Source organism: Ochotona princeps, chromosome 16 (genome assembly GCF_030435755.1).
Source record: "Ochotona princeps isolate mOchPri1 chromosome 16, mOchPri1.hap1, whole genome shotgun sequence".
Classification (NCBI taxonomy): domain Eukaryota; kingdom Metazoa; phylum Chordata; class Mammalia; order Lagomorpha; family Ochotonidae; genus Ochotona; species Ochotona princeps.
In genome coordinates this window covers 57,032,399-57,059,768 of record NC_080847.1, presented here as the reverse complement: position 1 = coordinate 57,059,768, position 27,370 = coordinate 57,032,399, and the positions used below count along the sequence as shown (strand labels likewise).

General features: G+C 55.8%; 1 protein-coding gene and 1 pseudogene across 1 annotated transcript; both read right to left on the bottom strand.

The window, feature by feature from the left end:
• Positions 1-9,934: 9,934 nt before the first annotated feature.
• On the bottom strand, positions 9,935-21,150 carry NLRP4 (NLR family pyrin domain containing 4). The gene is made up of 8 exons (XM_004597082.3): positions 20,874-21,150; positions 17,731-19,273; positions 16,822-16,983; positions 16,285-16,452; positions 14,442-14,609; positions 12,373-12,543; positions 10,703-10,873; positions 9,935-10,109 (listed from the first exon to the last, which is right to left on the bottom strand). Exons 1-8 carry the CDS (start codon positions 21,148-21,150, stop codon positions 9,935-9,937), a joined length of 2,835 nt encoding a protein of 944 aa, XP_004597139.3.
• Positions 12,628-13,160, bottom strand: LOC101529327 (small ribosomal subunit protein eS10-like; annotated as a pseudogene).
• Positions 21,151-27,370: the final 6,220 nt, after the last annotated feature.

Sequence of the window (27,370 nt, the reverse complement as noted above, 5' to 3'; positions counted from 1 at the left end):
CTTTGACCCGACACTCCATCCCTGCAGTTACCACTTAAAATTGGCTTTGCCCGTGTCCGAGATCCCTCCCAGTCCCGCGCCCTGTCCTGACAGCTGCCACACTGCAGCCCACGCCACCTACGCCACCTTTGCCTCCTATGGCACTGCAGCGACCTCATCAGACTCCCCATGCCTGCTGGCAGCTCCCTCACCCGGCACATCAGCCATGCAGCCGAGACCCCAGCTTCAGTCCCAGCCCTTTAGGATTGCTGTTGGATGAACTGCCACCACGCCGAGCTTCTGCCCTCCAGGCCACCCTGTCGCTCCTCATTCCCCGTGGCCTCCCCGGGCCCGGGCCTCATGCTGTGGCCCCCACTGTCGGCATGTGCCTCTGTCAAACCAGTGACCTCAAGGCAATAGGTTTCCTCATTTTTGTCCCCTAGTCTGAAGTTCATTTCTCCTACCAAGTGACACTATCCTTTCCCTTTTGGCAACATGCAAAAGGAACGACTTGCATTTTGACATCATTCATTGAAGAGCTAGCCCGTGTCATCTCCTACCATGGTGAAAACTATCATGTACCCCCTGGGGTCAACGTTCATGCCACACTTTGCTACTTGGTAATTCATGGACTGGCTCTGGTTCACCAGAGCGCTTTGCCCAATTGGAGACTCTGCAGGTGCTTGAACTTCAGCGTGAGGCCTCACCCAGGGAACAGCAGCACCCCTGCTCATCTGCTCCCCCTCCCGTCTGCAGACCAACACCTCCTCTGCTTGGGGCCCTGTAAAGGCCAGCCCCAGCTGTGCCCAGGTGGCCGATGGGCACCCAGCTGTGCCCAGATGGCATGCACGGAGAGTCATCTTCCAGGCCAGCCTGGCTGCCCAGTCAAGGAACTGTGCAAACTTTTCAGTCTGACCGAAGGAGAATTGTCTTGATAAAGACTTTAATCCTCTTGCCCCCGTTGCCCCATGCTCTACATCCAGCCCACGCCATGACTGTGACAAGGACCCTAAGTTAGACCAGTTTCCACAGCAGCCCCTGGAATTCCAGTCCCTCGTCTGGAGTGGACAGGGAGAGACACCCACTGCCCAGCCATGACAGTGTGTTCTGGAGACAGTTAGCTCACAGAAGTTTGGCAACGGCTCGGGTAGCACTACGGCACCTGTTCAGAGGTATGGCACCCGAGGCTTGGGACAAGGAGAGGCTGGCCCAGCTCTCTCGAGTGGTCCTGGCAGGAGCATACCGGACCCATCTCTCGACTTGGCTGCGCTGAGTCCGAGCTGAGCAGCTGCGCACTGAGGCAGCACCTGCTTCCAGTCAGGGAAGAGCATGCCAGACCCTGGATGTGGGGATGGGTCCAGCTAGACAGATGCTCCCCCACGTCCCCACCTCCAAGCCCCAGACTCGCTCAAGTCTTACTTTTCATCTCCTCCCTGGCTTTCTCAGAGAGCACCACCAGCTCCATCTCCTGGAAGATGTCGACGCAGATGGTCCAGGCACGCTCGCGGTCGCAGTACTCATGCAGTAGGGCGGCCAGGCCGTCTGTGCTGGCCTCGTCCACCTGCGCCCAAGGTAGGGCATCCAGCGTCGACTTGCCGTGCTTCTGCAGCAGCTGCTTGAATTTCTGGAATTCTGCTTTGTCCAGCTCCTTGAGGCACAGCTGCAATCCATAGTTGGAAAAGGAGATGAGGTTGTCCTTTTCTGTGGAGACCCAGGGCGGAAGGCGTGGGGTCTGGTCCAGGAGCAGACTTTTGGAGGATTCGGAAGATATTGGATCTGTGAGAAGAGGGACAAGACTGAAGTTGGTGACAGACTTCTGACATGCAAGTACCTCACCTCCTTCGACCCAGAAACAAGTCTCCGTAGACACAATACAGCCTGCCCTCCCACCTGCCTGTTGCTAGGAGGTCTGGGATGTTCTGTCCATGCCCCAAGCAGCACAGAGCACATTCAGAGGGCCTGAAACACTCAGAGCCTTCAGCTGATGTGCTGGTCTCAAGGACACAGGCAGGTACAGCTCTGGCCGTTACCAACATTCACGCGGCGTCTTAGATCAGCTGGTCCCCTCATCACACGGGAACGAGCATCGACAGTGACGCTGTGGTAGGAAGATGAAGGACTTCTATCTAGATGAACATTCTGGAAGGACAGGCAACTCCAGCTAGGCAAAGGGTTATCTTGGTTGTTGGTGTTTTTATTTGAAAGGCTGAGGTCCTGAAGGAGAGAGCTTGCAGCCACTGCTTCACTCCCAGATGACCACGACTAGTTTTACCTGGGGCCACATCACCCCGAATGCGCCCGTTTTCTGCTGCCTGCAGGTAAGATTGAGCATGCGTGTTCCCTGGTAGGAGACCCTCTGGGTAAGGCAAGTTTAAAAGGGCCTCAAAAATAGGGCTGGCCACGTTGGCCTCGTTAAGCTGCCACCTGTAGCACTGGCATTCCACATGGGCACCCGTTGAAGTCCAAGCTGGTCCACTCCTGACCTGCGAAGGGCAGAAGATGACCCAAGCCCTCGGTCCCCCATAGCTGTGTGGGGGATTCCGAAGAAGCTTCTGGCCTTGGACTGGCAGAGCAGGACAAGACGCCGCCAACGAGCCCCGTGCTCCCCTCAGCAGATTGCTCACTGTGAGGACTCAGAGCAGGTGAGCGTGTCAGTGCCTGCTCCCCGCATGCGTGCTGTCCTTGGTAGTGAAGCCATCTGATGGGGCGGGAAGGAGATGTTACAGTTAACGTGCGTGGGGGGATGGGCACCAAATGGAGTAGGAAAGTTATCACAGGAAATCATGGACTGGGCTGCGTGAAGAGGGGACATGAACATTCCACCTTGGCACGAGCAGCCAGTCAGAAAACATGAAACTATAGAAGGGTAGAACTTAGACAACTTCTGAGGAACATCTGTGCATTAACATAGAAGGTCTGTTTTAAAGTGAACTCGGGTTCACTTTAAGGTCAGCAGCCTCTGAGTCCTGCTGAGGTTTTCCTGAGTACAGAAGTTCATTAATACTCTGAAAAGTCCTGGGTAGAGGGCCAGAGCCGAGATCCCTGTGGGCACCGGTTCATATCCCAGCAGCTCCGCTTCCCATCCAGCTCCCTGCCTGTGGCCTGGGAAAGCAGTCGAGGACGGCCCAAAGCCTTGGGACCCTGCATCCGCGTGGGAGACCAGGAAGAGCTCCTGGCTTCGGATCGGCGCAGCACCTGCTGTTGCTCACGTGGGGAGTGAATCATCGGATAGAAGATCTTCCTCTGTTTCTCCTCCTCTCTGTATCTGACTTTGTAATAAAATAAGTAAATCTGGAAAAAAAAGCAAAGGGCCTGAGCCGGCACCTGTGGGTGGCTTTTAAACGAACCCGAGACCAACGTGGCTGCTCTGATTGGCAGTGAGAATCACCGTGATGTACTAAGTGGCACAAGCTGTGTCACCCATAGCACTGACCACATGCCACCTTCTCACAGCACAGGAAAGAGGCATCCCATGTTAGAGGGTGCAGACAGGCGCCATCTGCCAGGGCAATTAAGCCCCATCCATAAAGATGCTTTATTCTATTGAGGGAGACGTGGGAATGCCAGCTCACTGCCCAACTACCTACCTCTTTGATGGCCGCAGCTTTGCCCAGGCCTTAAGCTGAAACACAGCAGCCTCCTTACCCATGTCCCTGCCTGCCAGGGTACAGGTCAATACAAAGGATCAGAACAATACAAGGCCTGGACCTCGGGCCGCCTGCTAACGGAAGCAGCATCCCAGGGAGCAGCTCAGCTCCGCCGCCGGAAGCCCACCCTGTCCACCCATCTCTCAAGGCCCGGAATCCCTGGGCATGGCCTTATGAAGTGCAGACACCGAGGGGCCGACCGGTACTGCGTGGGTGTGCACGCCCGGCAGGCAAAGCACATGGGTGCTCCACTCCCACCCAGGCAGGCAGAGGACCCCTGGGGGATGAGCAGAAAACAGCCAAGGGAAGGGGACACGTGGCAACCAGGAGAGGGCCTGCTCCATGTACCCAGTGCTTCCAACAAACGCCCCCTTGAAAAGCCATTAGGAGGAGCTACTAGAAAGAAATGCATTTCACTGCCCACAGTTGGGAGTCTTGCCTTATCTGCTCACAGAAGGGCCCACACCACCCAGGGACACGTTCCTGGCAGAGCGCTGGTGTAAGGGCCCACACCACCCAGGGACACGTTCCTGGTAGAGTGCTGGTGTAAGGGCCCACACCACCCAGGGACACGTTCCTGGCAGAGCGCTGGTGTAAGGGCCCACACCACCCAGGGACACGTTCCTGATAGAGTGCTGGTGTAAGGGCCCACACCACCCAGGGACACGTTCCTGGCGGAGTGCTGGTGTAAGGGCCCACACCACCCAGGGACACGTTCCTGGTAGAGTGCTGGTGTAAGGGCCCACACCACCCAGGGACACGTTCCTGGTAGAGCGCTGGTGTTACTCAAGACGAGGCTTGCCTGCACATCCCTGCACGTATTTAGGGAAACACGGACCACACAGGTGGAAGACATTCACTCCTAACCTCTTACGGTGCCGTCCTGGGGCAGCAGGGATTCGATGTGGTTCGGATGTCACTCTTGCAGCTTTAGTTTGAAAGGCAGAGTTACAGACAGGGAGAGACGGAAGAAAAAAATCTTCCACTGGCTGGTTCACTCCCCAAATGGCTGCAAGGGCCATGGCCGGGCTGGCTTGAAGCTGGAAGCTTTCTCTGGCTCTCCCACGTGGGCTCAGGGGCTCCACTGCTTGGGCCATTCTCTGCCGCTTTCCCAGTGCGTGAACAGGAAGCTGAATTGGGAGTGGAGCAGCCGGGACTCGAACCAGTGCCGGCCCCAGGGATGCCTAGACTGGCGCTCTTGTTCTGTGCTCCATTCCAGCTTCCTGCCGATATGCACCATGAGGACCGGCAGGTGACGGCCGGGAGAGCTGGATTGAGTTCCTGGCTCCTGGCTCTGGGGAGCTAACCAGCATATGGGAACCAACTGTGTCTCCATCTTGCTCTCTGCCTTTCAAACGAAGGATGAAAGCTAACTTGTTACACACCAGGGTTATGAAGCCCTGCACCATTCGTAACATACCAGGGAAGCCACATGGCACAGACAGGTGACCAGGTGCGGGTCCTCGGAGACGGGCTGGCTCCCCACAGCTCTCTCATCTGTTCTCCTAGGCTGCTAAAGCCTCTGCACAGGTGCCTGAGGTCTTGGAGTCCACGGGAGCCAGCCAGAGACGGCTCATGGCCTGCTGCCCTCCAGGGAGACCATGGCACCCACCTGGGACTCCGGCTCCGCACCACCCCAGGACCTCCAGACAGTCCAATAGCCACAAATCATAGCTGTGTTTCGTAGACACAATGGATACAGTAACAACCCCCTACCTCCTCCAACTCCCACCTAAACGTGGGCATACTGTAACTGGTCTACTTTAGACTCAAAAGGGTGAGGGGCTTACCGGACTACCCCAGCTAATTATGTTCTGGGAGCAGAATTGGTCAGCAAGCCTGGGTTCTTAGGGTTCTGAGCTCCGACTAGCATGAAGGCAGAGAAGTGGGAGGCCTGCAGCTGGGGGCCCCCAGAGAAGGCAGAGCCACGGGCATAGGGACCAAGCACAAAGAGCACTCACCGCCTTGGGCCTCCTCCATGGTCGCACGGCACGCGTGGGCCCACGGCTGGGAGTCAGGCGAGCACAGCAACACCCGCCAGCGCTTGCTCAGTAACGCCTTTGAGGGCTCTGGGAAGGAGGCGCCTCCTCAGTGGCTACCACGGCTGCACCTGTGAGCACACAGGTTTGGCTGCTCATGAGGGGCCTGCTCCCACCTGTGCTGGGAGTGGTGGCCAGGCACAGCCTCGCCACCAGCTTCAAGGCCATCACTGTGGGCCTAGGCTGCCTGCCCGTACCATCCCCACTGGGACTTACCGTTCCCAACTGCAAGTTGTGCTCAGTGTTTAAAAAACAACAGAACAAAGCAAAAAAACAAAAAAACCCTTTGTCTTATGCTGTGAGTAGGTGAGTTGTAACTGTGAGTAGATGAGTTGTAACTGTGAGTAGATGAGTTGTAACTGTGTGTAGGTGAGTTGTAACTGTGAGTAGCTGAGTTGTAACTGTGTGTAGATGAGTTGTAACTGTGTGTAGGTGAGTTGTAACTGTGAGTAGGTGAGTTGTAACTGTGAGTAGGTGAGTTGTAACTGTGAGTAGATGAGTTGTAACTGTGTGTAGGTGAGTTGTAACTGTGAGTAGGTGAGTTGTAACTGTGAGTAGGTGAGTTGTAACTGAGTAGGTGAGTTGTAACTGTGAGTAGGTGAGTTGTAACTGAGTAGATGAGTTGTAACTGTGTGTAGGTGAGTTGTAACTGTGAGTAGGTGAGTTGTAACTGTGAGTAGGTGAGTTGTAACTGAGTAGATGAGTTGTAACTGTGTGTAGGTGAGTTGTAACTGTGAGTAGGTGAGTTGTAACTGTGAGTAGGTGAGTTGTAACTGTGAGTAGATGAGTTGTAACTGTGTGTAGGTGAGTTGTAACTGTGTGTAGCTGAGTTGTAACTGTGTGTAGGGTAGAATGTGGTGGGACACACAGACCACGTGGAATCACTCAGTCAAGCCAATTAACCGAATGGGAGCTCAGGATGGGCTCAGTTTTGTGCTTTAAGGATTTAATCATTCATATAAAAGGGAAAGAAAGAGCACGCAAGAGAGACAGAACAACACATTTCGCATCACCCAGTCTCCCCGGGGCCCCGTGCACGGGGACTTGCTGTCCTCAGCATCAGCTTGCCGCTCGCAGGAGTCCGAGTGACCCTGGGAGAGTGCCGTGTGGATGTGAGCCCTGAGTGTACAGCCTGTGGCTTGCAGGACCCTGCCCAAGGTCCAGGGTGCCACCTGCCTCCCAGCAAGGGCGCTGAGCTGAGAGCTGGCCTGCCATGGCACCAGGTCGGGACGTGGTGGCTGCTCTAGCGTCCAGCAGCAACACCTTTGTCAGAGACCCCTGCCCACTGTGGTAATGACCCACAGCTGGCCCTGGCTAGCGTATGTTCCCTCAATCCTGTGCCTACTAGGAGTTGTGTAACAGGAGCCCCCCTCCCCCATTTCCGTAGCTTTCACACCTCCGTTGGGGAGCAATGAGAGTACACACTTGCTGGGTTGGGGTTCCCACGGGAGGGTGTGGGGGCCGGACTGGGACTGTGTTCTGTTCTGGATATGGCTGCAATCTCCCTTGGCACAAGTGTGGACTAGGGCTGGGTACACCTAGCCGGGCTAGATGCCAGCACCATCTGGTGCTCTGGAGAACCTGGATAGACGTAGGACAGACTAGGCTGGGTCTCTGCCCCTACTGAGCCATGTGTGAGCAGTGTCTGGGTATGGACGAGCCTTGGCTGGGCTGAAACATCCAACAGCAAGAACTGGAATGGATTGAAGGCCAGCAAGGAGGGCTGGCCCGTGGAACCACCAGTATGCGCAAGACCTGGCACAGGGAGAGGTTCTGATGGAGGAGCTTGGAAAACTCCTCTGGCAGGACACAGTCCCTGCAGGTGAGTGCAAGAATCACGATAGGGAGCAACCCAGACCAGGCCAGAGAAAGATACCCACCGGCATACATTTGGCATAGGTCGGGGGCAGACCAGGCTGAACCAGTTTACATCACCTGCTGGTGAATCCAAGCGCCAGCATAGAGTGTGGGTCAGGCCAGATTTGGTGAACCAGTGCACGTTATGGAATGCCAAGGTGAGGTGAGTCGTACCAGGTGTGGCCGCAGCACCCAAACAGCACACGTGAGAACCTGGGAGATAGGGGTCAAAGCCAGCAGGGGAATGTGGGCTCCCCTGCTGGACAACCACTCCCACTGGAGAGCAGGAGTTGGGATGGGGCAGACCAGACCAGGCAGGGCTACAACACCCATGGGCCTCATGTGAGCTAGATCAGAGAAGGGTCAGGTTGGGCTGACCGTTCCAACTGGTACAAGCAAAAGTTAGAGTGGGTGAGGGTTGGTTGGGCTTTGCCATATCATCAGATGGCAGAGGCTGGCACTGGAGGCTGAATCTGTCAAGTTATCCTCCAGAACCACCTGGAGAGTGCATAATCCGGGAGTGGGCATGGCCTAGTAGGGAGATAGTGGGCACCTCCCTCTTGGTTACCACTCCCACTGGAGAGCACAAAAACCAGGACTGGGGCAGGGGTAGCTAGACAGAACAGCACCCACTAGCATGTATGTGGGCTGGATAGTAGGTTGGTTGGGTTGAACTAGGCTTCAATGCCCATTGACACGTACGAGAGCTGAATGGGATGTGGGACAGACTGAACAAGCCTGCGGTACATATTGGCAAGCATGGGAACCAGGGAGGGGGCAGGCCTGGTGGGGGTGATGGGGAGTCATCCCAGCTAGGCTGCAGCTCCCACTGGTTTGCGTGAGGGCCGAGTATGAAGTGGGCAGGATTGGGCTGGACTGCAACAATCATTGGTTCGCGTGGAAGACAGGGCTGGAAACAGAACTGACCCAGCAATTGCAACCACCAGCATGTGCATAAGCTGATTGGGGCGACAGACTGTGCCGGACCCTGTACTGGCAAATTCACACAAGAATCAGGTCTGGGATCACCTCAGACAAAGTTTCTTTGGAGATCCCTCCAACTGAACTGCTGCTCTCAGAACCCCAACCATGAAGAGATTATGTCAAACAGTGGATTCTGAAGAGATTTCATTGTGCTTGGAGTGGCGAGATTGGCGGCAATTCAGAACTTTTGAACTATTAAAACTGCTTGAGCAGGACCCTCGGAGCGTGCCCCATGTCGGGGGCCTGGGATGGTGGGAGGCTGGGTGGGGCTTCTCCCTTTGTTTCTCCCCTGACCCCAGATACAGGGGGAGAAAAAAGATGTTAGTGTGGAAACAATGGTCTTACCCACTTTCCTGTAGCCCTCGATCCTTTGTACCCTAATCAACTATGTAAGATTATAAAAAGTGGGCCCGGCGGCGTGGCCTAGCGGCTCAAGTCCTCGCCTTGAACGCGCCGGGAACCCATATGGGCGCCGGTTCTAATCCCAGCAGCTCCATTTACCATCCAGCTCCCTGCTTGTGGCCTGGGAAAGCAGTTGAGGACAGCCCTAGGCTTTGGAACCCTGCACCCGTGTGAGAGACCCGGAAGAGGTTCCTGGTTCCTGGCTTCAGATTGGCGCAGCACCTGCTGTTGTGCTCACTTGGGGAGTGAACCATCGGACAGAAGATCTTCCTCTCTGTCTCTCCTCCTCTCTGTATATCTGCCTTTCTAATAAAAATAAATGAATCTTTTAAAAAAACAATACTTTATTGAGTGGCTAAAATATCTTCATGAGATGGGATAGAAAACCTACAGGGAGCTTTTCCGTGGATTGTCCATAGCCACAGAGCAAATTTAAAACCACAGCTATTATGTATAAACTCATTGACGAGGCCCCCACATCCCAGCACACCAGCGTGCAGGGAGTTCACGACTTCCGGGGCAGAGCAGGGTCTGCCAGGGGCCCTGCTCTGTCCTCCTGGGGCTCCCTGGTCCGACGCTCCAATGGCATCTGCGCTGGCAAGCTTGTGCCCGTCTTCATCAACAGTCCACGATCGTCAGCCGGGACTCTCTGTCCTCCATCAGCAGGGCACGAGCGTCCTCACCAAGTTCCATGCCTTTCAGCCTGCCCGGACACAGAGGCTCTGTTCAGGTTATTCCCCATCATTCTTGCCAGGAGATGCCCGTGGTGCCATCCATGGGGGCAGCCCCACTACCCTATGCCTAGGACTCTGCGTGTGTCTGACCCCTGAGCCTGCAAACCAGCCCTGCCTGTGTGTGCGCGTTTCCGCTCATGCCTAGCACACGACAGCTTTGCAGGCTTCCTGGGGACAGCTGCAACAGCCCCCACGGAGCACCCAGGGCATACATTTGACACGCACTGGGGTTCTACCCTGCCCCTTCTTAGCCCAAGGGTGAGTCCTGGGGGCGGCGAAGAGGGACAGCAGCTCACCCCAGCACCTCCAGGGCACACGTGGGCTGTCTCAGGGCAGACGCCAGCACAGCCAGCCCGCTGAGGTCCAAGGCATTCCCGCTCAGGTCCAGACTGCGCAGGGTCTTGCTGCTGGTGAGAGCTGACGAGAGGGCCAAGCAGCAGGCGCTGGTGAGCCCACACAGTTGCAACCTGCCACACAGAAACCCGGGAGAAGTGGTTCAGCCCCTGGGGATGGGGGAGGGGAGACAGAGGGGCCAGGCAGCCAGCTAGGGCTCCCTGGCCAGCCACCATGGACAGCACCCTGCACCCTTGACACTGGGTGTATCTCCCCACTTGGACCCAGTACGGCCTGCGCCTAGCTTTGGATGACGGGGTGGGAGTGAGGTCACGTGGGTCCTGAGCCTGCCCTTCAGCTGCCGGGACAGTGCCAAGGGCTGCCTTGCATGCCCTCAGATCTCACATGGCAGCCTCCCGGCACTTGAGGAGGGGGCTGTAGTTAGAGACGGGCTCTTTACCCAGCAATGCAATTAGAATGAGGTCCCTGGGGCGGGCGGGCCATGCTGCGGAGTGGGTGATGCGGAGTGGGCGAGCAGAAGCAGGCTGGACATGAACACTCCAGCATCTCCCGGCACAGGGGTGCCCCGGGCAGGCAGGTCCTCCAGAAGGCCCCGAGCCTCAGACGTCCGGTCTGTGTGCTGAGACCGCCCGCCCTCCGAGGCAGTGGGCCTCAGGCAGAGCCACATGCTCAGCCCTCAAGTCTCGGGGAGCCGTGTGGGACCCACCCAAGGATCTCCAGGCGGCAGCTGGGGTGTGCCAAAGCTTCGCACAGCGGCTTCATGCTGGCGTCCCCTAGGCTGTTGCCCCCCACCTGCAGGTTCTTCAGGCCCTGGCAGCCGGGGAGGATGGAGGCCAGGGCCTCACAGCCGGCAGCCGTGATGCCGCAGTAGAAGAGCCTGCAAGACAAGTGTCCAGTTACTGTCTCCATTCGTCCCTGCTGACCCCCCCCTTACACACGGATAACCTCCAAACACTCACTACACAACCTCAGCAGTGCCAAAGCCACAAACATCCATTGGGTATGCAAATAAGACCAGTTATGGCTTACTGGCCAATCCTTCTGTTGTGTGTAAGGGGATCCCATATGGAGACTGGTGACTTGTGTCCTGGCAGCTCCGCTTCCCATCCAGTTTCCTGCCTGTGGCCTGGGAAAGCAGGCAAGGACGGCCCAAGGCCTTGGGACCCTGCACCCATGTAGGAGAGCCAGAAGAAGTTCCTGGCTCCTGGCTTAGAATCTGTTCAACTCCGGCCATTGTGAACTGGACATTGTGCACTGTCTGTGCTTCTATTATGTTCTCAATATTAACCACATTAATAACTTATACATGTTCAATATCATTTGTTTAAAATAAAGATTTATTTGGGGGGCCTGGCACAGTAGCCTAGCGGCTAAAGTCCTCACCTTGAACACACTGGGATCCCATATCATGGGTACAGATTCTAACCCCAGCAGCTCCACTTCCCTTCCAGCTCCGTGCTTGTGCCCTGGGAAAGCAGTGGAGGACGGCCCAAAGCCTTGGGACCCTGCACCTGCGTGGGAGACCTGAAGGAAGTTCCTGGCTTTGGATTGGCTCAGCTCCAACCGTTGTGGCCACTTGGGGAGTGAACTGGTGGATGGAAGATCTTAAACCTTTTTATTTATGTTTATTGGAAAGGTACAGTTACAGAGAGAAATTTTCTATCCACTGGTGCCATGGCCAGGGCTGTCCAGACTGAAGCCAGGAGCCTGGAGCTCCATCCGCATCTCCCATGTGGGTCCAGGGGCCATCTCTGCTGCTTTCCCAGTGCTCAGCAGGGTGTTGGGTGGGAAGTGGAGCAGTGGGCACTGCATCCCAGGTGAGAGACATGCACTGGGCCTTTGGCTTCTTGGAAAGGTCTTGTCCAGCCCTGGGCGTCACAGGCACGAGGGAGTGACCCAGCAGACGGGGACTGTCTGCTGCGCGTCTGCCGCTCAAGCAAACAAGAGAAGCCCAGCCCACAAATACCCAGCTAGGGCACCAAGTTCCAAACTCTGACATTTCCCAGTGAGTTGAGCAAAATCTTTCTCCGCCATCCCACTAGCCGCTGGGGATTCCCGGGGAAGGAGGCCGTGATCCGGCCAAGCCATCCCGGCCTTCCCACTGCCAGACACCATTGAGCCCCGAGACCATCCCCCAGCCTGCCCACCATCTCGCAGGAGTTTCTGCACTTGCCACGGAGAACGGCCAATCTCAGTTACATCTGTGGCTGTCCACCTGCCCACAGAGACATCTCCGCAGGACCTCGGTCAAGTGCCATGGCGTGCTCACACCCTCGGCACAGCCCCGACGGGCTTCCCCACCCTTTCCCCACCCTGAGAGCCTCCCTGAAAAGCGCACACCCCGGGGCGGCAGCTTGGCATGCAACAGGAACCTACCACAGCGACTGTAAAGGGCAGCTTGGGCGGCCCAGCGCGGCACTGAGCGCCCGCAGCCCCTCGTCCTGCAGCACGTTGGCACTGAGGTCCAGGTAGGTCAGCTTGCGGCTGCACTGGAGCGCTTCTGAGAGGACCTCCCAGCAGGGCTCGCCCAAGTGGCAGCTGGCCAGTCTGCAGGACAGAGCATGGTGAGATGAGAGGGGGCGCAGGGGACAACAGCACCTTGATTTTTTTTTTTGCATATACACATTTATTTAACACAAAATAATCTCCTCCTCCAACTTCACTGAGGTGGCAGTCCACGTCCACGACCAAATCCACCTCTACACTGGAATTCAGTTGCTGACCCAGCCCTAGGTCGGCTTTGTCAGCACCAGGGGGCGCAGGACTCCATCTGTAAGCGTCTCTGTTGGCCTCTCCTTGCCGAGCCTTGCAGGTCGCTCCCCCTCCAGGCCTTTGGGTCGAGGCCTGCTGGTCCAGGGTGGCTGCGGCACGGGGTGGCGGGCACGATCTCGGGCGGCAGGTGCAGGTAATCACGGAGGTACCGGATGCCCTCGTTGGTGAGGTACCAGCAGCAGTGTCTCCAGGCGAACTGGTCCTTCACGTAGCCTCGGGACTTGGGGGACCACATAGCCTTCATGGCGTGCAGCTGGGCACGTTCTTGAACGCCAGCTCCGGCTGCTTGGGCATGTGGACATCCTTCTTGGCCACCATCACTCCCTCCTTGAAGAGGAGTTCGTAGATGGCATTCCAGTTCTTCTTGGGCATCAGCATCATGGCGGCTGCAGGGCTCGGAACCTTGGCCCTTCACGCCAGCTCCCAGTACAGGTAATGGGTCCATGACCTTAACCTCCAACATCACCAAGGGAGGTCGTGAACCTGTGGCTCATCTGAAAACCTCTCCCTTTATGTCTTATTCAGGTGACACAGAGAGAGAGAGAGAGGGAGAGGGGGGGGGAAGGGAGGGGGGAGGGTGGAGAGAGGAAGAGAGAGAGAGAGAGAGAGACGGGGGGAGACAGAAAGAGGGGGAGAGAGAGGAGGGGGAGAGAGAGAGAGAAAGAGGGAGAGAGAGAGACAATGGAGAGAACAAGAAAGCACTGACAAAGCAATGCAGGAGACAAAAACACAGCTGATAGATTTTCGATACCTCTAAGATTGGTCAAGTGTATTGATGAGTGTATGGTTTAAAAAAAATGTCTAAACACTTGGCAGTGTTTATAATCACAAAGTGAAACTCAATTTGGAATAAAAGCCCCTATTGCATTCCTTAGTAAATATAGTCTTAAACTACGATGAAAAAATCATGCTTTAACACTTACTCTAAAATTTCCCATAACTTAAATATTTTGTTTAAAAACAACGCTTTATTTCACCTGATCTTGGCAATTGTTGAGAATTGGAATTTGCTCATTGTGCTAAGTTGCCATGCCTTTTACTAGCCAGGAATTAAGTAAATGAATACTTATTAGTTAATACCACGTTGCGTGGATTTGGATTTTGTGAATTTACTTTTAGGGCAGTGTTGGTAAGCTCCCACTCACCCCGGAGGCGTCCTACTTCTCACGTACAAGGTTCTTATGGTGTTACTTGGATCTAAATGTTTACTGCAATTCAGTGATCTCTACAGTTTTTTTTTTTTTAGACTTCGCAAGCTTTATTTGATAATTATGTGTGTGTACACACCTCTGTAAATGACTGGTCTTTAAAAGCTTCTTGGAAAATGTGTGTCATGAACAACTTACAAATGGATTCCAAATTCTTTTGCACCAAAATAAACTTATTTCCAATTAAAAATTTTTACAAACATTTTCAGGCACCATTGTGTGTGTGTGTGTGTGTGTGTGTGTGTGTGATTCTGATGCTCACTTTCTACTGAAGCCTGACTATTATACGATGAAGTGCCTGTGTTGCAAGGGAGGCTCTGCCCCTGGCTGCTCCTGCCCTGGCTGCGTGTCTGAAGCTCATTCCATATTCATACTTCTCTGCAGAGTCTGTGGATGCTCTATGTCAGTGACTGCAGCTTCATAAGGCATGTCGTGGTGTTGCTTTGTCCTCCAATGCCCACTTACACCAAGAACTCCAGTGTGCAGGCTGGGGGGCACAAGCCCTGGCTCAGAGCCTGCAGCCCCTGACCCAAGGAGTTGCCAGCCAAGTTTAGGCGCTTGAACTTCCTGCTGCAGGTGAGGACCCAGGCCAGGACCTCACGGTCCTCGGGGCTGAGGCCACAGGTCACCAGCCTGCGGGGAGGGAGAGATGTCACCCGGTGTCCGGCTGCACTTCTCCTAACCCTCCCACAGCCGTGAGGGCTCTGTGCAAGTCCTGTGGATCCTAACTCCAGCTTGCACCCCCAAGCCCCTGCCGAGGCTCTCGTGTGAGCCGCCCGAGACACGCCCGGGCTCAGCTGTATCTGTTCTTGGCACAACCTCCAGTAGGGACGTGTCTCCCTGCACGCGGGGAACAGCTCAGAGTCTAAAACACAGGCTGTCAGAGAAAGTAAGACCACCCTGCCGCTGTGGCAGGCGATCTGGCGCCTTCTCCAGAGGGAATCACCCACCTTCTGCAGTTCCAGGTACAAGCCCCCAAAGAACCGAAACCTGAAAATTCACAAAGCCCTACCTGGGATAGCCAACAATCAGAAGCAATCCAAATGTTCACCAATGGACGGATGAAGAGAATAACGTCCAGGGATATGATAGGACGTCATGTGGCTTTAAAAAGCAATGAACCGTTGACACAGGGTAGCGTTCTGATGAACCTTGGAGCTATGCTGCTGAGCAAGAGGGAGCCAACCGGCACACTTCCCATGATAGTGTAATCCAATTTAGCTGAGCCTCCCAGGAGAGGAAAGTCCCACAGACCAGAAGGACAAGGGGCTTCTCACCAGGCACAGGGTGTTCTCGCATCAGACAATCATGAATATCTCGAAAGCACAGCTCTTGTGGCTGTGGACCAGAGCTCGAGATCCGACCCTGTAGTTCAGTTGACTGGAGCTCAGAGTCAGGTGCCCTAAGAAGTGCCTGAATTTGCTGCTGCAACGGGGTGCGGTGGAGAACACACATGGGAGGGAATTCCTACTTGATTTAAGAAAAATGCCTGATGCAAATATGTCACACACGGGGAAAGGCATCATTGTGGATACCGTCATGAAATCAACACACCTGTGTGGCCAGCATTCAGGCCAGGTGACACCCAGGTGGGCAGATCCTCTCCTCCTGGGCTCCCCACCTGTCACCGCCCACCCCCACCCCAGCGAAGGCAGCCTCTGTCTGAACCCGAGCGGTCTCCGTCTTGCCCCTAGGAGCGCTGTGTGACCCACCCATCAGCTGGACACTCTCCCAATGCCCCCGTGTGACCCACCCATCAGCTGGACACTCTCCCAACGCCCCCGTGTGACCCACCCATCAGCTGGACACTCTCCCAACGCCCCCGTGTGACCCACCCATCAGCTGGACACTCTCCCAACGCCCCCGTGTGACCCACCCATCAGCTGGACAGTCTCCCAATGCCCCCGTGTGCTTTAGCTACGTGTTTTCCCGTGCTGCAGATCACGCATCCTCATGGGACATTCCAAGACAACCATGCTTTGTTATAAAACTTGGTGGATGTTTTCATTTTTCAGGTGATTCAGGTAACTGATGGGACTGTTTCACACCCATCTCTCTACAAACGGAGCAGGCAGCTCCGTCCAGTGCTCACTTGATGTGGACTTTTTGGTTTACACGCTACGCTGAATCATCCCTCCACAGTACTCGTCTCGACTGCAGAACTAACGTTTGTACGCTCGTCTCAGCTTCCCAGCAGGCGCGGTACGCCTGTGACCACTGGGAAAGCAGACTGAGTGGACATACTAAACACTGCCCAGTCCTTGCTGGCCTGAGGTCGGAGCCCCACGGGGGGCAGCGTGACACTTACAGGAGCTCCCGCACGTTGCACGCTGGGTGCTTCAAGGCCTTGCTGAGCAACTTCACGCTGTGCTGGGAGAGGCCGGTGCAGCTGAGGTCCAGGCACGTCAAGTGTGGGTTGTGAATTAGCACCTCGAAGAAAGCCCACATCTCACAGTGAAGGGACACATTATTCATCCTGCAAAACCAAACCAAAATAAAACAATGCCAGCTCCAGGTGAGCACAGGCTGAGAACCTGTCGGTCTGTCTCACCACTTTCCACGGGCGCTGGGTCATGAGCTCAAACTTGAATTTCACAACATCATCAGGTGGCCCAGCGGTTCTTAACCCAGCGGTTTTGCCCACCATTGCTCCCTTGCCTCCTGCCAGGGAAGCTGTGATGCTCGGAACCAGAGGAGTCATGGGTTGAGGCCACACCCCCTTGACTTTGCCTCCTGTACCCAGCAGGGCACACTGGGCTCTGCCTGGATGGTCACCTCATGTTCGTGTGGCCAGTCTGGGCCGCAAGCCAGAGGCGGCTCAGGTCAGGGCTGCCTTGCCACTCACTGGAGCTTTTGGAGACGACACTTGGGCTGCTTCAACTGATGACAGAGGGCCACCACGACAGACATGGGGAGGCTGCTGTCCTTCACTTGGAATGCATAGAGGTGCCGGTTGGTGGTGAGCACGGTGCAGATCTGACGCCAGAGGACGAGGTTTGGCTGTGACCTGCATGTGGTGAAAAGGGAAGGTATCTCTGGCTGAGTGACGAGCCAGGCCACCTGGCTTCCTGAACAGGGCACGTCCACCTCAGCCCCTGCTGGAGTCGGGGGGGCGGTGAATCAGCCAGGGTCACCTTGCACGAAGCCTGCCCACCGGGACAGTGGGCAACACCTCGGGTGAGCTTGGTTGGAGAGGTGTTTCGGGTACCCAGCGTGTGCTTCTAAGCAGGACAGGCTCCCCTCCCCAGGAGAGGGGCCATTTGTGCCAAGGTGGGTAAAAGATGGGTCAGGACAGGAGAGCTAAGTCAGACGCAGGAGCTGTACCGGCCAGCGCAAGCAGCCTGCCCAGTACCCTGACCGTGCAGCCTGGGCCAGTTTACTCTACTTTCCTGCTGGGCTGCCTCATCTATCCTAGCAAACGGCCCTGCCACCCACAAGGGAGACTCAGATGGAGTCCCCGGGCCTGGCTGTGGCCTGGTCCAGCCCCAGTTGTTGAGGCTATCTGAAAAGTGAATCAACAGTTGAAAAATTCTCTCTTTTCCTCTCCTGCCATCACTCTGCTTTTCAAATAACTAAATACATGCTTCTTACAAAATCTAGAAAGAGTCAGCTTGGGACTTGAATTGGTGCCTTTTGGATGGCAAAGTCGACTGTAGCCACGACCCCAAAAGGTCTCCGGTATCGCATCACTACATCCATTTGTGTACCTGGGGCTTCAGGCACAGCGGCCACGAGGGGCTCAGGAGGGACTCACCTCTGTCCGCCTCCATCTTCTTCTGGAAACACATTCTGGATAGAAAGGCAGAGCTTCCTCAGGCCGGAGCAGTGTCCTAGGCAGTAGGCGGAAGCAGCCAGCTGGAAGGGGTGGACAACGGCCACTTCGACCTCTTGGAAGGACTCCATGGTCTGCTGCACGAAGGCTTCGTCCTGGATCTCGGCGAGGCAGGAAAAGAGCAGGGCGAAGTTCACCTGCTGCTCATCCAGGCTCTGCAGGAGCCCGAGCAGCTGCTGCTTTCTCTCCTGGGACCGGTGGCAGCCAAACAACGCGTCCAGCCTTTCCTGCTCCCTCTCATTCAACAGGCCAAAGACGAAACACCCCAGGAAGATCCAGGGCGACTTGCTTTTGCTCAGGAACCTCAGCAGCAGCGTCTCCACATCCTGCACTGCGGGGTGCGGGTGGTCCCCACGCTGCAGCAGGTGGAACAGCACCGCACAGAACTCCTGCACCACCACGTGCAGCAACGCATAAGAATCCTCGGCCGCCCTGCGCCGCAGGACCCTGGCGTCCAGCAGGGTGGCCACGTCACTGTCCATGATCCCGTTTCTGCGGAGGGCCTCCCGACTGAACGTGGACATGTTGGTCCACACACCCTCGGCAGCCAGAGAACACAGGCCCTTCAACTGACCCCGGCTCTGCTGTGGTGGCCCTCTGGCCCCCTTGGGTGTGAATGAGTTCAAAATGAAGGAGACAAACAGGGAGGTTACGCACCTGCAGCTCAGGGCTGGGTCTTTGCCACGGTCCATCTCTTCTTTCATGGACGCACAGGTGAGCCAGCACAGCTGCGGGTTTTGGCACATGGAGAAGATGTATTGGTTTTCTCTCACGCACCGGAAAGCCTCCATGGCTCTACTGTTGCTTTGGAACCAGTTGCAGAAATACAGCTTGCGGTGGTTTTCACTGAATCCCCTCAGGGTTATGATTTTGGGGTTTTGCAGCCTGGTAGCAAGTCTCTCGGCACACTCAGGGGTGGTGGCGATGAGCAGCGAGGCCTCGGGCAGCAGCGTCTTCCCCAGCAGACTGTTCAGCAGCACATGGATCGGCTGTATCTCCGCCCAGCTGCTGCACAGAGGCGACTCGGGCTCGAGCAGGTCACAGCCCAGCTCCTCCAAGCTGTCCACCATGAACAGGAGTCTCTCTGGCAGGGCCAGGATCTCCGCCGCGGAGGCTGCGGCATCGGGCCAGTCGCGGGCCAGCAGCTCAGCCAGGCTCATGGGCGCCAGCGGCTTCAGCTTGTGACAGCACAGGTAGAAGATGTAGGTGAAGCGATCTTGGTAGAGGCTGCCCTCAGCCCAGGCCAGCAGCAGCTTCCACATCAGTGCTGTCTTACCCATGCCCGGTGACCCCTGGAAGACCACCGTGTGTGCCTGCTCTCCTGCGTCCCCAGGAGCAAAAAGGGGAGACATGAACTCCCATTCCGCCTGGCTGGGCATCAGGTTGCAGACTTCACGGGCTGCAGCAAGGGGCTCCCACTCAGAAAACTTCTTCCTGATGTGGTCTTGATACAGCGTTGCGTGCCCTGGCCGGCGAGGACGAGAGACGAGCAAGCACCCAGATTAAAGCGAGGCACTCACACTTGCAGACAGATCTCCGGCCTGAGTTTACCCTTCCCAGGGGCTGCACCCTGCTGCCCACTGCCTGCATCTGCAAGTAGTCACCAGGACCCACTCACACCGTCCCTTTATACGCGTCTGCTGCAGCTGGGGCGGAGGGGAGAATCTGGAATCTGAATTACAGGTACTCCGTGGAGAGTTTGACAAGCCCTACTACAGACAAATGTGCAAACTGAATAAATAAAAACAAATGTGTAAGAATGTAAGGAATAGCGATGAAGCTCAGATTACAACAGCCAATGGGTTTTCGTGGGAAGAGCTCTGAGCACCAGGCCCCAACACCTACAGTGTGTCCTGCCGCCCACTGTCTGCAGCCACGTGGGCTGGGAAAGGCCACCTGCCCAGTGTCCCATTCCGCAGTAGCAAGTGCAGGTGTCCTGTGCAGGGCACACAATCCGGTCTTTCTGCTCCCACGATACTGTCATTCTCAAGAGTCACTCACTCTGACACTCGTCTCTACCTTTAGCGGAAAACAGCACACACGTGTGTGCCTAGGACATCTGCAGAGAATGTGGCAAAATGGGCCTGGCATGACGGCTCAACTGGCTAATCCTCTACTTCCAAGTGCAGGCATCCCACATGGGCGCCGGTTCACGCCCCAGCTATTCCACTTCCCATCCAGCTCCCTGCCTGTGGCCTGGGAAAGCAGCAGAGGACGGCCCAAAGCCTTGGGACCCTGCACCCCGTGTAGGAGACCCAGAGGAAGTCCCTGACTCGTGGCTTCAGACTGGCTCAGCTTCAGCTGATAGAGCCATTTGGGAACTGAATCAGTGGATGGAAGATCTTTCTCTCTGTAAATCTGCCTCATCAATAAAACTGAATATTTTAAAAATGCATGCATTCAGAATGAGTCAGATACCTTAGGAAGGTTGTTTGAAGTCATTCATGCACACAATGGCATCAGCTAGCCTCTGGTCCTGTACAACCCACAGCAGGTGTCGGCTGCTGCTGCTGCTGCTGGGCCAGGCCCACGGTCTCTGCTTACAGCCCCACCTTACGGAGTTTCCCACTTGGATATAAGCTTTCAGTGGAGGATGACGTGACCAATGACCCAGTGGTCCGGTCCGGGTTAGGACACACACCAGCACGTCACTGCCGTGCTCATCTGGTCTGCTGGAAGCAGTCTCCCTCCCCGTCTCCATGGTGACACAGAGACCACACCCCCACCGTCCCCATGGTGACACAGAGGCTACACCCCCACCATCCCCATGGTGACACAGAGGCCACGCCCCCACCATCCCCATGGTGACAGAGACCACGCCCCCACCATCCCCATGGTGACACCGAGACCACGCCCCCACCGTCCCCATGGTGACACAGAGGCTACGCCCCCACCATCCCCATGGTGACACAGAGGCCACGCCCCCACCGTCCCCATGGTGACACAGAGACCACGCCCCCACCGTCCCCATGGTGACACAGAGGCCACCCAAGTGATGACAGGAGCCTTGTCAGAAGCAGCTGCATCAATATAAAAATGCTTTAATTTAAAAGAAGTCCACACACCTGTGCTCTCGCTCCTGGCCCTGTCGCACAGGTCCTTCCTGCCCAGCCTGTGAAACACGGCGAACGTGACCTCCCAGACCCGCCGCTCGTAGCTCTTCATCATCAGGTCTGCGAGGTCTGCCCGCGAGGCCTTCTTCACCTTGGCCCAGGGGATCGGCTCCAGCCCTAGCTGCAACGTCTCCTGCTTGAGGTGCTCCTTGAACTGCACGAACTCCTTCCGCTTGAGTTCTTCCAGGTACCACAGAAGGCCAAAGTCCGTGAAGAAAGAGGCCGCCATCTTGCCCCGGAGGTGCTGATCTGGAGAGAGGCTACCTGTAGCAAACGCAGGGCAGTTTCCAGCTATTCCACGCCATCAGGAGCCGCGTGGGGCCCCTTGCTGGAGTGAGGGGACACCAGTGTTGTCTGCACCAACTGCAAAGTACAGCGTATAAGCCCGCTGTGCAGCCAGGGGCTCCAGTCATGGTAGTTAATGGGTCCAGCTAGAAGGCAAATGCATGGTGATGGACAGGAGAGTGGGCCAGGGGGTTGCCAGGGGGGGAACCCAGGAGGCGTGAGGCGCTGAGCCTGTCTCCACATGGTGCATCTGCAAGGTAGAAGCCAATGCAACCAACACGTAGGGCAGAGGAATCACCGGCTCTCCCAGGAGGTGACAGAGACAGCACGCGACCTCCAAATGCAGAAAAAAAAACAACAACAGAGTTTAGAACCAGTGTCATGGTACAGGAGGCTAGGTTGCACTCTGGGACATCAGCGTCCCATATAGAGCTCCACCTCCAATCCAGCGCCCTGCCAGTGTGCCTGGGAACACGCCGGAAGACAGCTCAGGTGCCAGCCCGCCCGCGGGGAGGCCTAGATAGAGCTCCAGGCTCCTAGCTTTGGGCTGGCTCAGCCCTGGCCATTGCAGCCCCTTGGGGAGTGAGCCAGTGGATGTAAGATCTGTCTCTCCCTCTCTGCGATTCTACATTTCAAATATGTATGCTTGAAAGCTGAGCTCATAGCAACAGAGAACAGAATGGTGGGGTCACCAGCTGGGCAGCAGGAGAGGGGAGGACACGGGGAGGGCACGGTTAGTAAGTGCCAACTCATGGCCAGGGAGGAGGACGCTCTGGTGTCTCTGACAGAGGGTGAGTATAGTTAACACTCACATGTCGTGTAATTCAAAAAGCTGGAAGACTGGATTCGGAATGTTCTCATCAGAAAGAAATGACAAACATCCGAGAAGGACACTGAATACAAAATGTAGATGGGGAAAATGTTATTGAAATTACATATCTGATGATTTGTCTCCAAAATACACACAGGGCTCTTACAACTCAACTCGAAACAACCAGAGGGAAAGCGGAGGCGAAAGGCCCGAACGCCTTCGTCAAAGAAACAGGTGGCGAGTGACCAAGACAGGTGATTCCCATCACTGCCGCAGGCACGAGGAGGATTTAAACAGGGATACGACGCCGTTCCGCACTGCTGCAAGGGTCAGAGTGGAAACACTGGCCACTGGAGCTTCCGGCGAGACGCAAAGCAACAGCACATGGGGAGGGAAGGGGAGGGCTGGGAACGGCCAAGGTCAGAGTCACTGTGGGCTTTGGAACGGGGAGAAAGAACTGGTCAGCCACTTCGAGTGAGGGACAAAGGACTCTGAAAAACCTTCATGGACAAATGCAATGATGAGGCCAATTTCTTTCATTGAAAAACATTTGAAATCCACACATTCAAGAACAGATGGGCCGGAGTGATAGATAAACTGGCTAATCTTCTACCTGCAAGTACTGGCATCCCCTGTGGGCGCCGGTTCAAGTCCCGGCAGCTCCACTTCCCATCCAGCTCCCTGCCTGTGGCCTGGGAAAGCAGTCGAGGACGGCCCAAAGCCTTGGGATCCTGCATCCGCATGGGAGACACAGAAAAAGTTCCTGACTTCGGATTAAATCAGCTCTGGCTGTTGCAGCCATTTGGGGAGTGAACCAGCAGATGGAAGACCTTCCTCTCTGCAATTCTGCCTTTCCAATAAAAAATGAATGACTTTCGAAAGGGTAATAGAAAACTGGCTGTTCTAGAAATAATTAGGCATGGGCTCTCTGGGCTCCCATAAAAGCATCACCCCCCCCCCCCCCCGTGCCCCAAGCTCTCTCCCCTGGTGAGTCCTTCCTTGTGCTGTGTCTCTGAAACGCCCCGCTTCTGGTCCTGAGATCTACCCCAGGGGGAATTTATCAACACGTGTGGTTTATCTATTCTGCCATCTCTAGCGTCAGGAAGAGCCAGGCAACCAAGCGGGCAGTCTGGGGCCGGGGCAGTGAGCACACACGTTGGACCACCCGGCAGTCAAGTTCCCCGACACAAGGAAGCAAAGCGCCACCGTTGCAAGCCAGCGGCTGATGGGCTGTGGAAGAGTACACAACCCAGGGTAAGAACATACTGATCCCGGCTCAGAAAGAAGCAGGATAAAGAGAGGCACAAGGAAGACCTGCAGGAGCACAGGAAAGAAGAGAGACCAAGTGACAAGCCCTCCCGGCTGCTCCCACCCGCTCCCCTCTGAACCCTCTGAACCCGGCTCACCCCAGCCTTCCCTGGCCTGGTCCTTAAGGCGAGGCAGCTGAGCCCAGAGCAAAAGCACTTTGGTGCCTTCTCATTGGCCAGCAAGTTCCTCCCTTCCCATTGGCCCAGGGGACTTTTGACTCATTGCCCACCCCCCAGGGATGTGTGAACCAGAACTTTCCATCTTCCCACCCTTGGGTGCTCGTCTGGGCCCTTGCTCCTGGCACCCTACAGGATGGGGAGTCTTTGGGCGTGAGGTTCTGCTTCAGGAGCCCCAGGGGCTCGGACTGGGGAGGCTCACCCCAGCCTTCCAAAGCGGCTGGTTTGGGGGCTCTCCTTACATGGCGCAGTGCTGGTGCCTCCCGGCCTCCCGCACCCCCGAAGGGCGCCGGGGTGTGTGCTGTGGCGTCTCTGCAGCCACCGGGCGAGCACGAAGCACTGGCTGCCCCAAGCGCAGGAGTGTGGAGAACCCTGCTGTTTTCCAGGACTGATGTCCATGTTTTGGTAGCGTGCATGGCTTTCGCTCAGCCCCAGCTGCCTTCCAATTGTCACAGTCATCCCCAACGCTCCCTGGAGACAGCTCCCTTAGGGACTATCCCCTCAGCCAGGCGGCACCTCCTCTTTGCAGGAGTCTAACGAACTTCATTGTTATGAAGTTGGCTGTGAGCACATTGCGTGTCTCCGGGAAAACGCAGTGGGATGTTGGAGAGGCAGCTGTCATGCTGCCATGCCGAGCTCCGGTCCAACGCCGAGCGAGGAGCACACACGATGCGGGCTGGCATAGTCCTCGCCTGCCCAGCCCCGACAACGCGCCCTTCTGCTTACTTGCACAGTAGAATTCTGTGACTTCACTCTGACTTTTCGCCAGCCCACTGCTCTTCACTGCTCACAGGGTTTGAGTGTGTGGCTCGCTGCGGCCCAGTGGCAGGTGGCTGGCCGGGTTCTCGGGGTTTGCTAGCTTGAATACCCACACTCTTGCACACTCTTGCACAACTGCTGGTCACACGGGGACCTGTTGTTCACAAATGCCCTATTCATAAGTAGTGTTGCTGAATCCCATCAGCCTCGGGTTATTGCGAATGTCCCTATCATTGCCTGTGCAGGCTTGCTGCAAAAATAGTTGCCATTAATGTGTCTTCTTCCAGGTTTCCTACATGGGTGCAGGGTCCCAAGGTTCTGGGCCATCCTCTACTGCTTTCCTAGGCCACAGCAGGGAGCTGGATGAGAAGCGGAGTAGCCAGAATTCAAACTGGTGCTCTTATTGGATACCAGTATTGCAGATGGAGGATTAACCGGCTACACCACCACACTGGCCCCTAGTTGTTGAATTCTTTATCTAAAGGAGTCTTAAGTCCATGATTAAGAAGTGAACTGAAAGTATATCATTATAAACAAAATCTTAAAAAAGATTTATTACTATTATTATTTTTAATTGGAAAGTCAGATATACAGAGGAGAGACAGAGAGGAAGATCTTTTGTTCATTGATTCACTCCCCAAGAAGCAGCAATGGCTGGAACTGTGCCGATCTGAAACCAGGAGCCCAGAGCCTCTTCTGGGTCTCCCATGTGGGTGAAAGATGCCAGAGCTTTAGGCCATCTTTTACCATTTTCCCAGGCCACAAGCAGGGAGCGGGATTGGAAGTGGAACAGCCAGGAATCGAACCGGCACCCATACTTTTCAGGCAGAGGCTCAGCTTGCCATGCCACGGCACCAGTCCCTCAGGAACACGCCTGTGTGGGGGGGCAGATCAGCTGCGAGCCTCGATAGTCCCCAGGGGTTTCCACTTGGGTCACCACCCAGTGAAGGCTCTGGGACTTGCTGCCACAGCTTCTACCACCTGAAGGGCATGCCGGCTGTGGTCAACGCACGTGTCCCGTGGGGTTCCCTAGGCTTGCTTGGCGCTGTGCACACCTAAGCCGGCTGCCAAGCTGCCCCGGATGGGCAGAGTTCCTGCCCGCTGGGACGGCCCCATCCAGCCCGTTGGCTCTCAGCTGGGCCTGGGCCGGCTTCTAATCCGCAGCTCCTGCGAGGCCAGGCAGACAGAAACAGGTGTAGCCTCGCCTTCCTCCCACGGAGCACCCACCTGAGCCCATAAGAGGAGACGGAGAAGTGGCTCGTTGGTGTGGAGTGCGCTTCCCGGCTCGGCTTTCCTGGACCTGCGCAGGGAGAGCCGGTGTCCAGCACGGTGAGTTACCCTCTTTGGGCTTCGCGATTTATTCCTACTTGATGTAGGATATGTGGACCTAGTCTTGGCTCCTGCGAGGGTGATACCCACCTCATTAACATTTTCATGGCAAATAGGGCTTCTTTGGGAATCTCACATTGAAATGTACCATTGTTGTAGACTGTCGTCATCCCATTGGGCTTCAAAAAGGTTTTTAAAAAATGGATCTTCTGAGATTTTTGTGTGTGTGTGCCAAATATGTTGAGAAGCCTTCGGGCTGGTTTGTCATCCTTGAGCCCTGGCCGCTCCCGCCGGCTTGGCTGCCTGCTGTCCGTCCTTCCCTCCAACCCTGCTGCCCGCGGCTCCCCTTTTGCTTGAGGTGACCCCTGTCCACGTCTGCCACTTCTTGGTCTTCTATCCCATGCCCTGCCTCCCTCACTTGGCCTCCAATGGCAGCGTCCCCGTTCCATAGCTGGGCGCTGCTCAACCGCGTGTCTCCGTGGTCACTTGAACGCTTGGGCGGGTTCCGTCTTGGCCTTGCAACCCACGTACCCTCACACCTATGCGTTTCACGTGGCCTTCGAGTGCAGCCGCACCCTTTTCTCCAATTTTCCTGCCTTTTCTTTCTTTCCTTTTTTTTTTTTTCATGCTGTTGATCCTAACATGACAACCTCATCTCCTGCACTTTGTTGGTGGGATATTTAAAGGGCCTTCCTGCTGTTGGAAAGGCCCAGACACGCCCTTGGGGGCTTCTGCTGGACTCTGGCTGCCCCAACCGGTGACAGCCGGGCAATTGTGGCAGGTCACTGGTGTCTAGGCCCTGGTGGGTAGCTTTGGTGGGTGTACTTCTGAGCCCTGGGATGTCAAAACTTCCAAGTGACCTTCCAGGGCAGCTGCCGCAGGGCAGCATCTTTGAGCCATGATGCCAGCAGCCTGGTATCCGCCACTCAGACCCACTGCTCTGTCACTCGGGGTGCCCAGCACGTCTCATTGGCTTGTGCCTACAGCACGCTGCCCACGTGTCATGTCGGACTTCGGGGCGTCTGGGCTGTGAAGACCCCCAGTCAGTCTCCAGGAAGCTCAGGAGAGGAGATGGAGAGGTCGGAAGGGGGGCACACTGGAGAGCCTGGCAGGCTTTGCAGTCGGTTGCGCAAAACTGACTCGGGTTTGTTGGAAAACGGATCCGAGCGATGAGCACACGGATTCTTTTCCAGCAAATTGAATTACGTGGACAGACATGGAAGTCCTGCTTCTCCCCAAAACACTGTGGTGGGAGCGCCTCAGTTTCTCTGAAGTGTGGTTTTAATTTTTGGTTTTAAAGTAGGTTTAAAACCCGTCCCAGTGAGGTAACAGGGGTAGCCAATCAAGCCCTTCCCGTCAGCTGCAGCTCTTTCTGCTGTTTGCATTTGCGGGGCGATTGGAAGGGCGTTCTGCGAGCCTTGAGCTGATTTCTGCCTCACGCGTTCCCGCTGAAGGAGGAGTGAAGCCAAGCGATGGTTCACCTCAGTAATCCAGTCACGTGTCAGTGTTGTGAGTCGATACCCTGAGTTTGTCTCTTGAGCTCGGTGTGAATTAACGGCTCTGTTCCTGCCGCCTTAACCATTCATAACTTGTCTTTGTATGTTCTGATCTCCACTGGTACTTCTGTTATGAATGCAAGTGGCAGGGATTCTTTTTAAAGCCTCTTTCTTACTGTTTTCTCCATGTGTCTTCAGGACACCATATTTCGCCATATTTACTCTCAACAGACTCATTTTTCAAAATTTGAGTCGGAGGGAGGGAGGGAGGGAGGGAGCACTCCC

Bases quoted from the DNA above. Each gene is read 5' to 3' on its own strand.
- NLRP4 (XM_004597082.3), bottom strand. From the start codon at position 21,150: ATGGCGGCCTCTTTCTTCACGGACTTTGGCCTTCTGTGGTACCTGGAA. The intron at 19,274-20,873 runs GTGTGTGGACTT...CTCGCCGGCCAG, and splicing joins GGCCAGGAGCGAGAGCACAG to GGCACGCAACGCTGTATCAA. The intron at 16,453-16,821 runs GTGAGTGGCAAG...TTGGTTTTGCAG, and splicing joins TGTCGTCTCCAAAAGCTCCA to GATGAATAATGTGTCCCTTC.